The sequence below is a fragment of the Psammomys obesus genome, unplaced genomic scaffold (assembly GCF_907164565.1).
Source record: "Psammomys obesus unplaced genomic scaffold, mPsaObe1.curated_primary_1811, whole genome shotgun sequence".
In the NCBI taxonomy this organism is placed as follows: domain Eukaryota; kingdom Metazoa; phylum Chordata; class Mammalia; order Rodentia; family Muridae; genus Psammomys; species Psammomys obesus.
Genome location: NW_026596095.1, coordinates 15,196,120 through 15,210,158, shown reverse-complemented (window position 1 = coordinate 15,210,158; position 14,039 = coordinate 15,196,120). Strand labels below are relative to the sequence as shown.

The 14,039-nt window shown below is 37.1% G+C and overlaps 1 protein-coding gene across 1 annotated transcript in view; it reads right to left on the bottom strand.

Moving 5' to 3' along the window:
* Nucleotides 1-14,039, bottom strand: part of Zgrf1 (zinc finger GRF-type containing 1) — a 62,400-nt gene that overhangs the window by 24,620 nt on the left and 23,741 nt on the right. The window contains exons 10-14 of the mRNA XM_055628296.1: nucleotides 12,716-13,353; nucleotides 11,943-12,081; nucleotides 10,333-10,517; nucleotides 8,511-8,707; nucleotides 6,879-7,018 (exon numbers count right to left, since the gene is read on the bottom strand). Of these exons, the coding sequence (XP_055484271.1) occupies nucleotides 6,879-7,018; nucleotides 8,511-8,707; nucleotides 10,333-10,517; nucleotides 11,943-12,081; nucleotides 12,716-13,353 (1,299 nt within the window). The remainder of the gene's footprint in view (nucleotides 1-6,878; nucleotides 7,019-8,510; nucleotides 8,708-10,332; nucleotides 10,518-11,942; nucleotides 12,082-12,715; nucleotides 13,354-14,039) is intronic.

The window sequence follows — 14,039 nt, the reverse complement described above, 5'->3', positions numbered from 1 at the left end:
AAGTAGTTGTATCAACTACCCATTTTTAGAGGTAGAAAAGGATTTAAAAGAGCAAAGAAATGGAACAACTGGACAACGGGACAAGGAGATGGCTCAAGAGGCAAAAGTGGTTACAAAACAAATGCTTGCTGGGCATGGTGACACATGCCTTTAATCCCAGCAGCATTCTGGAGGTAGAGGCAGGAGACATGGGTCTGACTTCAGCCTGTTCTATGAAGCTATTTCCAAAACACCCAGCCTCACACAGAGAAACCCTGTCACAAACAAACAAACAAACAAACAAACAAACAAACAACAAAGAGGTGAAAGCATTTGCAGTTCAGGCCTGATGACCTGAATTTGATCATCAGGGCCCACTTAAAAAGCTATGTGGGGTGAATTAAGTCTGTAATCCCAGAATTCCTATGGGGAAAGATTCCAGGAGGCAGAAGAGACAGGCGAACAGATCAAAAGCTCACATACATAGCACAACAGCAGAAGCAAGAGATCCTGCCTCAAAAAAAGGTAGAAGAGATGTTGCTGGTTATTAATATTTATTATTGATTTATCTTTTAGTTAAACAGTGGTTATTCCTAAACCAGCTGTATATCCAAATCACCACACAGAGATTAGGATTTATTTAATTAACCTAGAGCACAATGCTGGGCAATAGTTACTCCATCCTAAACCTCCAAGCCCATATAGTTTCCTCCCATTCAGAATTCCCACATTATACTTGCTTTTAGTCATATCTTAGGTACAGTTCATCTCTCCTCATGGTTCCAAGTTGTCTACTGCTGATCTCTCCTCTGCCACTCCTCCCACTCAGTTGTTTTTCCTCCCCTCTGGACCAGGATGTCCCACCCTATTCTCTCCATTGCTCAGCATTGGCTGGTTGTTTTATTGAAATTACAGAGAACAAATGGTGGCATGTTTACACAGACTTGAGATAGGTGATGCTTAGAATAAGTGTCACAATGCAATGTCTGGATTGAAACCAGATAGCGGGGGGTAGATAAACCAGCATTTGAATGAACAAGGGTAAATTGTATACATTCCACAAGAACATTATACCAACAAAGAGAACTTAAAAGTTCTTCCCTGACATTCACACAGGCACCAGGGCACTCGTTGATTTGCCTTATGCACACACAAAAATTAGTTTGTCAAATCATTTTTCTAAATGGTAGGCTAGAGAGATGGCTCAGAGATTAAGAGCACTAGCTACTCTTCCAGATGACCCTAGCTCAATCCAATGTTGACATAGCAAAACACACCTACACACATTTTTTTTAAACTTTTATAATTAAAAAGGGGAAAGGGCATAGGTGGGTGTGGTGGTGCATACCTTTTAACGCTAGCACTTCAGAGGAAGAGGCAGGTGGATCTCTGGGAGTTCAAGGTCAGCCTGGTTTAAGAGTTCTCGGCTAACCAAAACTACATAGAAAGACCCTGTCTCAAAACTAAACAAAATAAAATTTTAAAAAAGCATACAAAAAAGTAAAATAAACAAAAACACAAGTATATTGAACCCAAGTTTATCAGCCATAACAAATCTAATTAATTGAGCTTAATCTATTTATAGTAAAATTTTTACAATAGAAGAAACATAAAAACGTAGAAAGAATAAATTGAAAAAATAACTTAGCAAGTAAATATCAGCAACAATAAACCTGATATAGCTATATTAATAAGACATTTTAAGAAAAAGGCATTGTAGCTGAAGGATGTACATATAATGGAAATATTTTCATTTACCAAGAAGATAATGACTTAAAGCATGTATTTATCTAGTGAAATTGCCTCAATCTGTAAGATTCAACAAGTAACAAACCAGCAAGAAGAATCTGTGCCGTAATAAAAGAATTCAACTCATTCCCCTTGTTTGCCACAGCTAGTTAATATCTACACAAACAATACTAGGTTTGAGCTGGTGCTTAAAGAACTCTGCAACCAACAGCTAGAACAATAAATACTTCTCCTGCACTAAGCCATTAAGAAAAACTTGAAAGTCTGGATGGGGTGGTGCATGCCTGTAATGCCAGGATTCAGAAGGCTAAAGAAGGATCATTGTTGATGTGATGGTATACATGAGCTACCCCAAAAATTCAACCAGAGACTCCTTCAGCTGGTAAACACCTTCAGCAAAATGACTGGATACAAAATTAACTCAAAAAAAATCAGAAGCCCTCCTGTATATCCAAGACAAAAGGGCCAAGAAAGAAATCAAGGAAACAACACCCTTCACAATAGCCACTAATAACATAAAGTACTTTGGTGACTCTAACCAAGCAGATGAAAGACCTGTTTGAAAAAAATTTCAACTTTCTCTGAAGAAAGAAATTGAAGAAGATATCAGAAGATGGAACGATCTCCCGTGCTCATGGATCAGTAGGATTAACATTGTGAAAATGGCCATCCTGCCAAAAGCAATCTACAGATTCAATGCAATTCTGATCAAAATATCAATCCAGTTCTTTACAGACCTTGAAAGAAAAATTAGCAACTTCATATGGAGAAACAAAAACCCCAGAATTTCTAAAACGACCCTGTACAACAAAAGATCATCTGGAGGTATCTCCATCTCTGATCTCAAGCTGTATTACAGAGCAATAGTAATAAAAACTGCATGGTATTGGCATAGAAGCAGAAAGGTGGATCAATGGAACCAAACAGAAGACCCAGAAATAAACCCACACACCTATGAATACTTGATTTTTGACAAAAAAGCCAAAACCATTCAATGGAAAAAAGACAGCATCTTCAACAAATGGTGCTGGTCCAACTGCATGTCTACATGCAGAAAAATGTAAATAGATCCATACTTATCACCCTGCACAAAATTAAAGTCCAAGTGGATCAAAGACCTCAACATAAAACAAGATACACTAAATCGGTTAGAAGAAAAAGTGGGGAAGAGCCTAGAACTCATCAGCACAGGAGACAAGCTTCCTGAACAGAACACCAACAGCACAGGCTCTAAGAGAAACAATCAATAAATGGGACCTCATGAAACTGAAAAGCTTCTGTAAAGCAAAGGACACTGTCGTCAGAACAAAACAACAGCCTATAGACTGGGAAAGGATCTTCACCAACCCTATATCTGACAGAAGGTTGATATCTAGAATATATAAAGAACTAAAGAAGTTAAAAGGCAATAAATCAAGTAACCCAATTAAAAAATGGGGTATGGAGCTAAACAGAGAATTCTCTGTAGAAGAATACAGAATAGTAGAGAAACACTTAAAGAGATGCTCAATGTCCTTAGCCATCAGAGAGATGTAAATCACAACGACCCTGAGATTTCACCTTACACCCATCAGAATGGCTAAGATCAAAAACTTAAGTGACAACACATGCTGGAGAGGCTGTGGAGAAAGGGGAACCCTCCTCCATTGCTGGTTGGAATGTAAACTTGTACAACCACTTTGGAAATCAATCTGGTGCTTTCTTAGACAATTAGGAATAGTGCTTCCTCAAGATCCAGCTATACACTCCTAGGCATATATCCAAAAGATGCTCAAGTACACAACAAGGACATTTGCTCAGCCATGTTTGTAGCAGCTTTATTCGTAATAGCCAGAAACTGGAAACAACCCAGATGTCCATCAACGGAGAAATGGCTACAGAAATTGTGGTACTTTTACACAATGGAATACTACTCAGCAAGTAAAAACAAGGAAATCATGAAATCTGCAGGCAAATAGTGGGATCTAGAAAAGATCATCCTGAGTGAGGTATCCCAGGAGCAGAAAGACACATACGGCATATACTCACTTCTAAGTTGGTACTAGACCTATAAGATAGGATAAACATACTAAAATCTGTACACCTAAAGAAGATAAACAAGAAAGAACTCCCACGGTAAGATGATCAATCCTCACTTAGAAAGAAAAATGGGATGGACATTGGAAGTAGGAGAAAACAAGTAACAGGACAGAAGACTACCGCAGAGGGCCTCTGAAAGACTATACCTAGCAATGTACCAAAGCAGAGGCTGAGACTCATAACCAAACCTTCGGCAGAGTGCAGGGAATCATATGAAGTAAGGGGGAGTTAGTATGACAGGAGCTCCACAAGGACCAAATATATTAGGGCACAGGGGTTTTTTATGAGACTGTTTCTCCAACCAAGGACCATGTATGGATATAACCTAGAACCCCTGCCCATGGTAGCTCAGTATCCAAGTGGGTACCCTTGTAAGGGGAACAGGGACTATTTTTGACATAAACTCAATGGCTGACTCTTTGACCTCCCCTCCTACCTCGAGGGAGGAGCAGCCTTGCTAGGCCACAGAGGAGGACATTGCAGCCAATCCTGAAGAGACCTGATAAGCTACAGTCAGATGCAAGGGGAGGAGGACCTCCCCTATCAGTGGTCTTGGAAAAGGGTAGGAAGAGGATGAGGAAGGGAGGGTGGGATTGGGAGGGAATGAGGGAGGGGGATACAGCTGGGATACAAATAGAAAAAAAATAAATATTATTAAAAAAATAAAAAAAGAAGGATCATTGTGGGTTTGATGCATAGCAAGACCCTGTGTCCAAACAAAAACAAAGACCCTTACTAATTTTAAAGAGTGATAGTATAAACTAAACTATAATCTTTGCCCATAACACAATGAAGCCACCAAGTAGCAGTAAAAGCATAAAATATAAGTTCCTAGATGTTTGAATACTAAAGCATGTAATAATAACCTACAAGTTGAATATGAAATCTAATGGAAATTTTAAAACAAATATAAGGAAAAATAGTTATTCAATGAAAGTCGATTGGTACTTGAAGAATGCTGAGACCCTAATAAGGACAGTAGAGAAAAAGAAAAACTTCACAATCAACAAGCCAAGTATTTGCCTTAAGATGTATGAAAAAGAATGGTGTAATAGATCCTGACAAAATCAAAGTGATTTGAAAAAAAGATGTCAATAACAACAAAAGTAAACAGAACCAAACATAAAACAAAAACACAACCTTCAATCCTAAAGCAATAATAACATCAACAGTTATAGTCCTAAGAGGTGTCAAGAGCACGTGAAGGCCCACAACAGTGTCATGCTACAGGAGAAAAGCAGCCTTCCCATTTGATCTAGACTTTCCAACTACCAGAAGTACAAGTCAGTTTCTATTGTTTATAAAAATGAGTAAATAAAGCAAAATGTCAAGGACAATTTCCTGATATTTAGATCAATGAAGACAAGAGATGATTCACTAACAAAATAGACAAACCTGAGGCAAAACTGATCAACAAAACAAAAAATACAAACCATATAAGTTTTAGAAAATGTAAGGTGAACAAATTATCTCTCTAGAGATCTGCAAAACTTCACTATAGGATATTACAAGCTGGACATAGAGATGCATGACTGTAATCCCAGCAATCAGGGGGGTGAGGAAAGAGGTAGCGAGATCCTGTGTCCATAAGAAAGGAAGTTTTAGATAAGGTTTATCGAGCTTAAGGAAAATAAAACAATATTTAACTATGTCATTCTATAAGGCTGGCTAGGTGGCTGAGCAGAAAACAGCACCTGCCACCCTGGAACCCACATGGTGAAAGGAGAAAGCTGACTTACTCAGCTATCCTCATTTCCAATCGCATACTAGGATGGGTGTGAACTTGATCTACAGATTCAACCTCCGTCAAAAGCTCAATAGGTTTTTCTTCATAAAACTTCATCAGATGTTTTTAAATGCATATAGAATTGAAAAGTGCCAAGAATAGTTTCTGAAAACAAGGGAAACTTTGTATAATTTTATTATCAGGATTTAAGAAGCTACAGTAATTAAGCAGTGTGGAGCTGGGACAAAGATAATTTAAATTGACTCATAGAAGCCCAGCATGTGGATCCTGCCATTAATCCCAGCACTCACGTGGCTGAGGGTAGCAGAAACTGTGAATTTAAGTCACACAAACACTGTCTCAAAAAAAAATTTTTTTTTAAAGGAAAGAGATATGGCTTGGTGGTAGAGACCCTTCCTAACATACACAAGACCTTGGGTTAGATTTCTCCCACTTGAGTATAAAAGAAATCTAGGAAAGTCTTTAAATAAAAAGATTTGCTATACAAGCAGATATTTGTGATATAAATGACCTGAAAGGAATAACATGAACACATAAATCCTTTTATAAAAAGGATTGCTAAAAACCCAATAGAAAAGCGGGTGAGAAACACCTGAGGCTAATAAACACGCAAGAGCACTCTGAAATTGTTAGTGAACAGAGACATGTCAACTACAGCATCACTGCACCCACTTTAGGTTGACCCACAAGTTCTCTTAGGACTAAACACTGATAAAATCACCATGGAAAGCAGTGTGAAAACTCTAAGATGAATGTAACATTCTCATGACCTATATTGCAACATTTCCATTTCAGGGATTACGTCCAAAAGAAACTCCTGCATACCTACAAGAAAATAGAAGAATCCTTACAGCATTCCACACTCTGTGAGGACTAGGGATAAAGAAAGCTAGGTCATGAAAACAAGGATAATGATTAATCTACGTTAGCATACCTAAAGCCTTTGAAAATTACTTTTCAAAGGATTTCATTTCAAACTATGGAAGTTTGGAATCCAGTGTTGGACAGACAATAGAAGAAGTAATGACAAACTAATCACATTTTTCAATCTATTTTCAACACTAGGTCAAAACAGAGTTAAATCACTGTACTATATATATGACGCCAAGAGTTTAGAGTAAGTTTTTAATAAAGTGGCTCCTGGAATAATTTTTTTAACTCTAAAATTTTAAGTGTGCTTTCTAGAAATGGTCTATTATTATATAACTTTAACTGTTTAGCGCTATTAGAATTCTCTTTACTATAAAGGATTTGCAGAGCTGCATCTTGACCGAGATCCTCAGCTGTGTCAAGCTCCGTCATGAACACACTCAGATCCACCTACCTTTACTATAAACTGAAGAGCTCTCTTTCCGACTCAGCTTAAGGTAAATCTTACTTTTTGTTTCACTGTAAAATTCAGGATTTATAGTTGCAAACTTCTTTAGTTTACCGTACTGTTTTCTCTGAAAATCAAATCCTTTCCTGAAAAAAGAAAACAAAAACAAAAATTAAAAGGGAATTTGAGGAGCTAAGAGAGTGCTTAGGTTAGGAATACTTCTTGCTCTTCCAGAGGACTTGAGTTGGGTTCCCATACCCATACCTGGCAGCTCACAAAGACTTATAACTCCAATTCCAATGGATTCAATAACTCTTCTGCCTCTACACGTACCCACAAACATGTGCACACACATACGTACACACAGGCATATACCATATGCATAAATACATTTTGCTTAAGTCTTAAAAAAATAAATTTGAATATTAAGGAAGAATTATTTTAATTTTTAACACAGAGGCAGACGGTGGTAATGCATACCTTTAATCCCAGCACTTGGAAGGCAGAGGCAGGTGGATCTCTGTGAGTTAGAAGCCAACCTGGTCTATAGATCGAGTTCCGGGACAGCCAGAACTATACAAAGAAACCCTGTCTCAGAAATAAAAATAATAATAATAACAAAGCATGTAAAGGAAAGAGCCATGGTCATGCATGTTTATTTACTTTCAGAGATGTTGTAAACTATAAATTTTTCTATGAAAGAGAATACTTCACAGATCTGTCATCAGCTTTTTTTGGGGGGAGGGGGGATTTAAGACAGGATCTCTCTGTGTAGCCTTGTCTGTCCTGAAACTTGCTGTGTAGACCAGGCTGTCCTCACACTCACAGAGATCCACCTGTCTCCTCCTATCAAGTGCTGGGATTAAAGGTGTGTGCCACCACTACATGGCTATGTCATCAGCTTTAATAATAATCAAAACAGAAAAAAACCTTAGAAGCCAGATAACGTTTACATAGCTATAAATTAGAGTAATAAATAATCTTAATTATAATCATTGTATACATTATTGTTATGAGGAAATAACATACATAAAGTCCTTAGAAAAGACCCTGGCATCTACAAACTTTCAGTAAGTTATTAAATTTCCATGCAAACTGTCATTATTTTTACTTGTATGGTGAGCCCACTTTCATAAAGTTTTGCTTCTAACACTTAACACTCTATCATTCTATCAGCTCTTAACTCAGGCTTGGGAGTGACCTATTCCTGTGTTGCAAAACAGTTATTATGGTTTTATAGATTTATGAATAGCCATAAATAGAAAAAAAAGAGGAAGGGAGAGAGAAAAAGAGGGAGCAGGGAAAGAATGAGAGGGAGGAAAAAAAGAGAGAAAAGAAAACAAGACAAACTACCTTTTGCCAGTCCATTGTTTGTATCACTTGAAGTTTAGAGAGGACTAAAGTCACTTTAAAGCCTTACTTTCATTAAAAATTACAAGACTAGAAGTTTTCTCCTTGATGCTTTCCCCATCTCAATTTCTCTTAGAACCACTGATGGGTTTAGAATGTAGCTTAGTACAGTGACTGCATAGCACGTGCAAGACTCCAGGATCAACACCAGAGTACTTGCTGATAATTAAGTGAGGGTTGTATTTTCTGATGTAATTACAGGATGTGTTATGATACCATAGAGCATACCTCAACAAAAGCTGGCATTCCTCATAGACTGGTACCTTTTGACTTCTTAAATACGAGCCAATACTCTTAACATCATTAAAAACCATGTTGGGCTGAGATTCATCCTGTGGTAACTGTCCTAGAGTCACTTCCTCAAACCATTTGAAAAATTTACATTGGTTACCTTTTGGCCTATCACATGTATAAAACAGACGACCCTAAAGGGGAAGAAGATAGAAAGAATTTAAGGGTTCAGCTCAATGGTACAGTTGTTTAATAGCATGCCCATTAAAATTTAGTGAAAAAAAAAAACTATTTCTATTTGTGTACCGTTTTCTAACCAATCCTTGTGCATTTTATAAAAGCTGCCCGTTATTAATATATTCCAAGAAATAAACCACTTTCTTATTAAGTTAAACAATATATTATACTTATAAAGTAATACTTTCCATTTATTTTCTTTTTATCAAAAGACATTCATACATACACATTAAATAAAAATAAATCATTTTTTAAAGATTTTTATTTATTATGTATATAGTGTTTTGCCTGCATGTATACCTGCATGCCAGAAGAGGGCACAAGATCTCATTACAAATGATTGTGAGCTACCAAGTAGTTGCTGGGAATTGAACTCAAGACCTCTGGAGGGGCAGGCAGTGCTCTTAACCTCTGAGCCATCTCTCCAGCCCAGTAAATCTTATTTTAAAATGTATTTAAGGAGCTGGAGAGATGGCTAAGTGGTTAAGAGCACTGGCTATTCTTCCAGAGGACCTAAGTTCAATTCCCAACATCCACATGACAGCTCACAACTGTCTGTAACCCCAGTTCCAGGGATCTAACACCTTCACAGATATACATGCAGGGTTTTTTGTTTGTTTGTTTTTTTACTTAAAAAAACTACTAGCAATATCTATGCATTTCTTTCTACATATGCACACTTATAAGCATGCACACAGAGAGACACACAACAGTTTTTCTTAAAGCAAAGTTATGTATTTTATACTCTGTAAAAAAAACCTGTAAAAACAGCATAGCACAAACATGCAAAGATGTCATTAAGTAATCTTGAGAACAACATAAAGATTTTTTAATTTAAACATTTTATTTGAAGATTTATTCATTTTTACATATATGAGTGCATACCTGCATGCCAGGAGACGGTATCAGATCCCAGTGGTGAGCCACCATGTGGATGCTGGGAACTGAACTCAGGATCTCTGGAAGAGCGGACTGTGCTCTTAACCACTGAGCCATCTCTCCAGCTCTCATCAAGATTGTTAATGGCTCCATATTTCAATCTATGGCCATGCTATTATTTATGAATGTTTTTGACACTTTAAGTTCAAATTTATATATTCAACTAATGATGCACACAGTAGTGAAATGTTTTATTACTGTTACAGGTGAAAGCAGCTGTAAACGAGTGAAAGCTGTCTACATGCTCTTTGTGGCGCAGCAATGCACACTAAGTCAGCATGGTTTTCTACCCACTTGGCCTTGTCTAGTGCTGGCACACAGTTTCCAACCTTCATTTCTTTCAGTCTCATCTCAGCATTTTCTAAACCTTAGGGAAAATATTCTCTTTCTCAGTGCTGACACTGTAACTTAGGCACATCCTTTCTACCTTGTATGTGTACTTTTCTTCCCTGTATGTTTCCATCCACTATCATGCAGTCAATTCCTGCAAGTTTTGAGGCTAATTCATATTTTTGTATCCTGGAACACAGACCATTCACTTCATTAAAAAGTACTGTGATGTTACTAATATCACAAAGAAAACTCACGCCTCAGTTTCCATAGTACCTCAATTATGTGTGTGGGGAGGAGGCGGAAGCAGTACCTTATTTGGGCCTTCTTTTTTAACCATGACAAGTTTGGCAGGTTGATTATGATGGCAGGATGGCAAATTATTTTTTCCACTGTTCAGACTCTCTCCTTTTGATGATGTATAAAAGGAAATGTCAACTTTGGAAAGCGCTTTATACAGCCTTTGTGCCAACTCAAACAGCAATATATTCAGATGCTCTACAAAAAAGAGAGAGAGCTGAAAATTAAATACAAAATTGTTTTATATTTATATCAACTGTACTGTTTACAACGGTCACCTGTAAGACAATACAATAACATCCATTAATTTAAAATTTTATTTTTGTTTTATGTATATGAGTGCCCAAGCACACCAAGTGTGTGCAGTGCCACTGAGGTCAAAAGAAGCATTCGCTGGATCCCCTGGAGCTGGAGTTACAGATGGTTATGAACTTCCTTGTGGGCATCAGTGATTGAATCTGGCCCTCTACAAGAGTGGTAAGCACTCCTAACTACTGAGCCAGCTCTCCAACTTCCAAACATCCCCTTTGTACTTTACTATTGTCTCAATTTTGCAAAATTGGAACAAAAACAACTCAGCTTCACAGCCATTGAAATAATGCATCCAAGCATGTAGCCCTTGTTTATCAGACTCTTGTTATACTCCCTCTGAAGTCATCACACTTTTTATTATTTTTGCATATTACCTATATTATTATAGTTAATATATAATCTATGTGTTAATAGATTTAACTATAACATTTCTTTTTTAAGAATTTTTAATTATGTTCATATGTGTGTCCACGTGTGGGTTTGTGCACATGACTGCACTCAAGAAGGCCAGAAGAGAATGTCAGCTCCCCTGGAGTCAGATTTACTGATAGGTATAAACCACTTGATTGTGGGTGTGTGGAATGAAACTTGGATCCTCTACAAGAGCATGAAGCCCACTTAATAGCTCAGCCATCTCTCTAGTCCCTCACTGTAACATTTCAATACATATAAATATTGTGCTTTTAGCAGCCACATCATTGATTTATTTACCTCATTTTTTATTTTAGTTTTTAGGTTTACTATGTCTCACTCTTGATCTCCTTCAGCCTCCTATGCACTGGGAAAACAGGCAGGCACCACACCTTGTAACAATTACAAAAGGCAAGTTTTGTCTATACACTTCAAAACATTCAGACTTGGGAGCTGGAGGGATGGCTCAGTAGTTAAGAGCATTGGCTACTCTTTAAGAGATCTGAGTTCAATTCCCAGCAACTACCTATAATGTGATCAGGGTCTGATGCCCTCTTCAGACATGCAGGTGTACATGCAGATAGAGCACTCATACATAAAATAAATAAAACTTAAAAACAAAACAAAACATTCAAACCTATTCATGCATCATACTTAACAGTTTCCATTTAAATGTAATGGGGTCATTTGTTTCTATTTTAATAAATAAAATTCATCTTAAAAATATGCAATTTCCTACTTTTGATCTGAAATTAGAATAAAGTTACTGATAATTACTAGAGTAAACATGCAAAATAAATCTCCAGAGACAACACTGTGAAAATCCTTAATGTATTATATCGTTCTGTCATTCAAATAATCACACTAAGTCATCATCAGAATAAAATATAACAGCCATACCTATGATGGAAGCTGTAAAGATCTGCTTATAGTGAGTAGGAGACTGAAAAACAGCTGGTATGTGAACTTGCCTTTGAGGAAGATAAGCTGATATTATTTTCTGCCCACTTGGGAAGCATAGCTCAGAACCATTTATGTCCTGAAATAGAATGATTCAACCTATTATAACTCAAAAAAAAAAAAAAAAAAAAAATCACTGCTTACCAATAAATTGTTTTTCATATAATAGAGAAGACAGCACTAATTGTACTTTTGATTTTCAGAATCCATGAAAGTTGTTTTATAGTCTAAAATAAGAAACCAGAGAAAGCCTGAATATCTACATGGCACTTTTAACTTTTCAGAAGATAACTTTTTTCATCAGCCTCTTAATAGGATTTTGAATATGTTTTGCTGCAAGTAGATCACTTTATACTTCTATTTCTGTTATGGGTATAATAATGACTCATAGCAAATTTGTAATAGGATTTATGTGCCTTATTTCAATCAGCAAGACTGATTTGATGGTCAAAAATAAAAGCAATTGCAGTGAGAGCAGTACTGAAACCTGTGGCAGAAACAGAAAGAAGAGCTAATATTTATTAAATACTTTTTGTATGCCCAGCACTGCTCCAGAGACTTTCAAATACATAATTTCATATTCATAACTACTAGGAAAGGTGTAAAAAACAGCTATCTGATAAAAAAATAAACTATTCCCAAACTATTTTGCTCACTCTTCCGTTGATTTCAGACAGTAACTCAGGGTGAAATGTACCAAGAGGAAACCTCACCCGTGGATCTCTGACTCTGCAGTTGAAGCTGGCAGAACTTCCCAACACAGTCTGAATGTCCTCCATCTGGGAAGAATACTCTACATGCAGAGAAAGAGCTTTCTCTCTGGAAACCCAATCTTGACTGCTAACATCTTGCTGTTGCTGACAGAGCATGCCCTTCATCATCTGCAGGTGCACAGGGTCTACAGAACTTTCATTCACAGCATTACTCTGCCTCTCCCTTGCGTGGCTAAAATGCAACCCAGAGACAGGCTCAGCAAAGAGGCCCTCTGTCACTTGACTGCCAGTTCTGTTCAGAGCAGCTGAGTTGCTCTGGGATGGATTTTGATATTTCAGCCACTTGCTTTGAATAGAACTCTCATGAAGCAAAGAAACATCTCCTGGAGTCCTTTGTCCCCACTCTTCACAGAAAGAAGTCCCACCCTGATCCTCAGGTCCAAGGTCAAATGAAAGACCTGATTCTTCACACAGGCTCAACATGGGAACGCCAGAAGACTCTCGGGCATCGTCATCAATCCTGAATGAACAGGAACCTGAGATCGCCGGTCCAGCATCGACAAAGGGAACCGAGGTTCCACCTACAAATGGAGACCTTTGCAGGTTCTGACTCTCTAGAAAACCAACGTTTTTCAATCCTGAAAGTAAACATGATGCTGATTCAATACAAATGTCTAATCAGTCATCACCCAGGCCTACAAAACAGTGGCTACACAGGCAAGGAAGAAGGTTCTGATTTGCTGTATATAATAGAAGATAACATACATCTATCGCCCCTTCCCAAAGTAAATGCTTTAATATCAAAATCTAAAGATTCAAAATTTAATTTAGCAATTTGAAGACTCTTTTAAGGATGACAAATATTAAGTCCTTCTCTTTCCTCCTACTGAGCTAAGTATCTTTAATTTAATTACTCATTATATTTACAGAACATCTAACTTTTCAAAACATTTAAATCCGAGAAAAGCTGAATCATTGCCATTTTACAGATGAGGTAACAAAGGTCCAGAGATCAGTGCATACCAAGTGGCAGTCAGAATTAACAGAGTGAGTTGATATCTACTCACATTCCTTCTGCAAATGAAGTTCATAGCTCATTTAATATGTAACTGTAAATAGCTTTATTATATTTATGAATTATGATACCTTCCACAACAAAAATTTATAAAATTAATCACATAGATGGAATAGTGAATTCATGTCAGATTTTGTCTGAATGAGTTTTATAATTCCTTTCTCCTATCAGCAGCTATTTGAGTAAATATTGCTGAAATGTAAAATATTTACTGAATACATTGAGTGAGCAAACCTGCATAGGAATTGT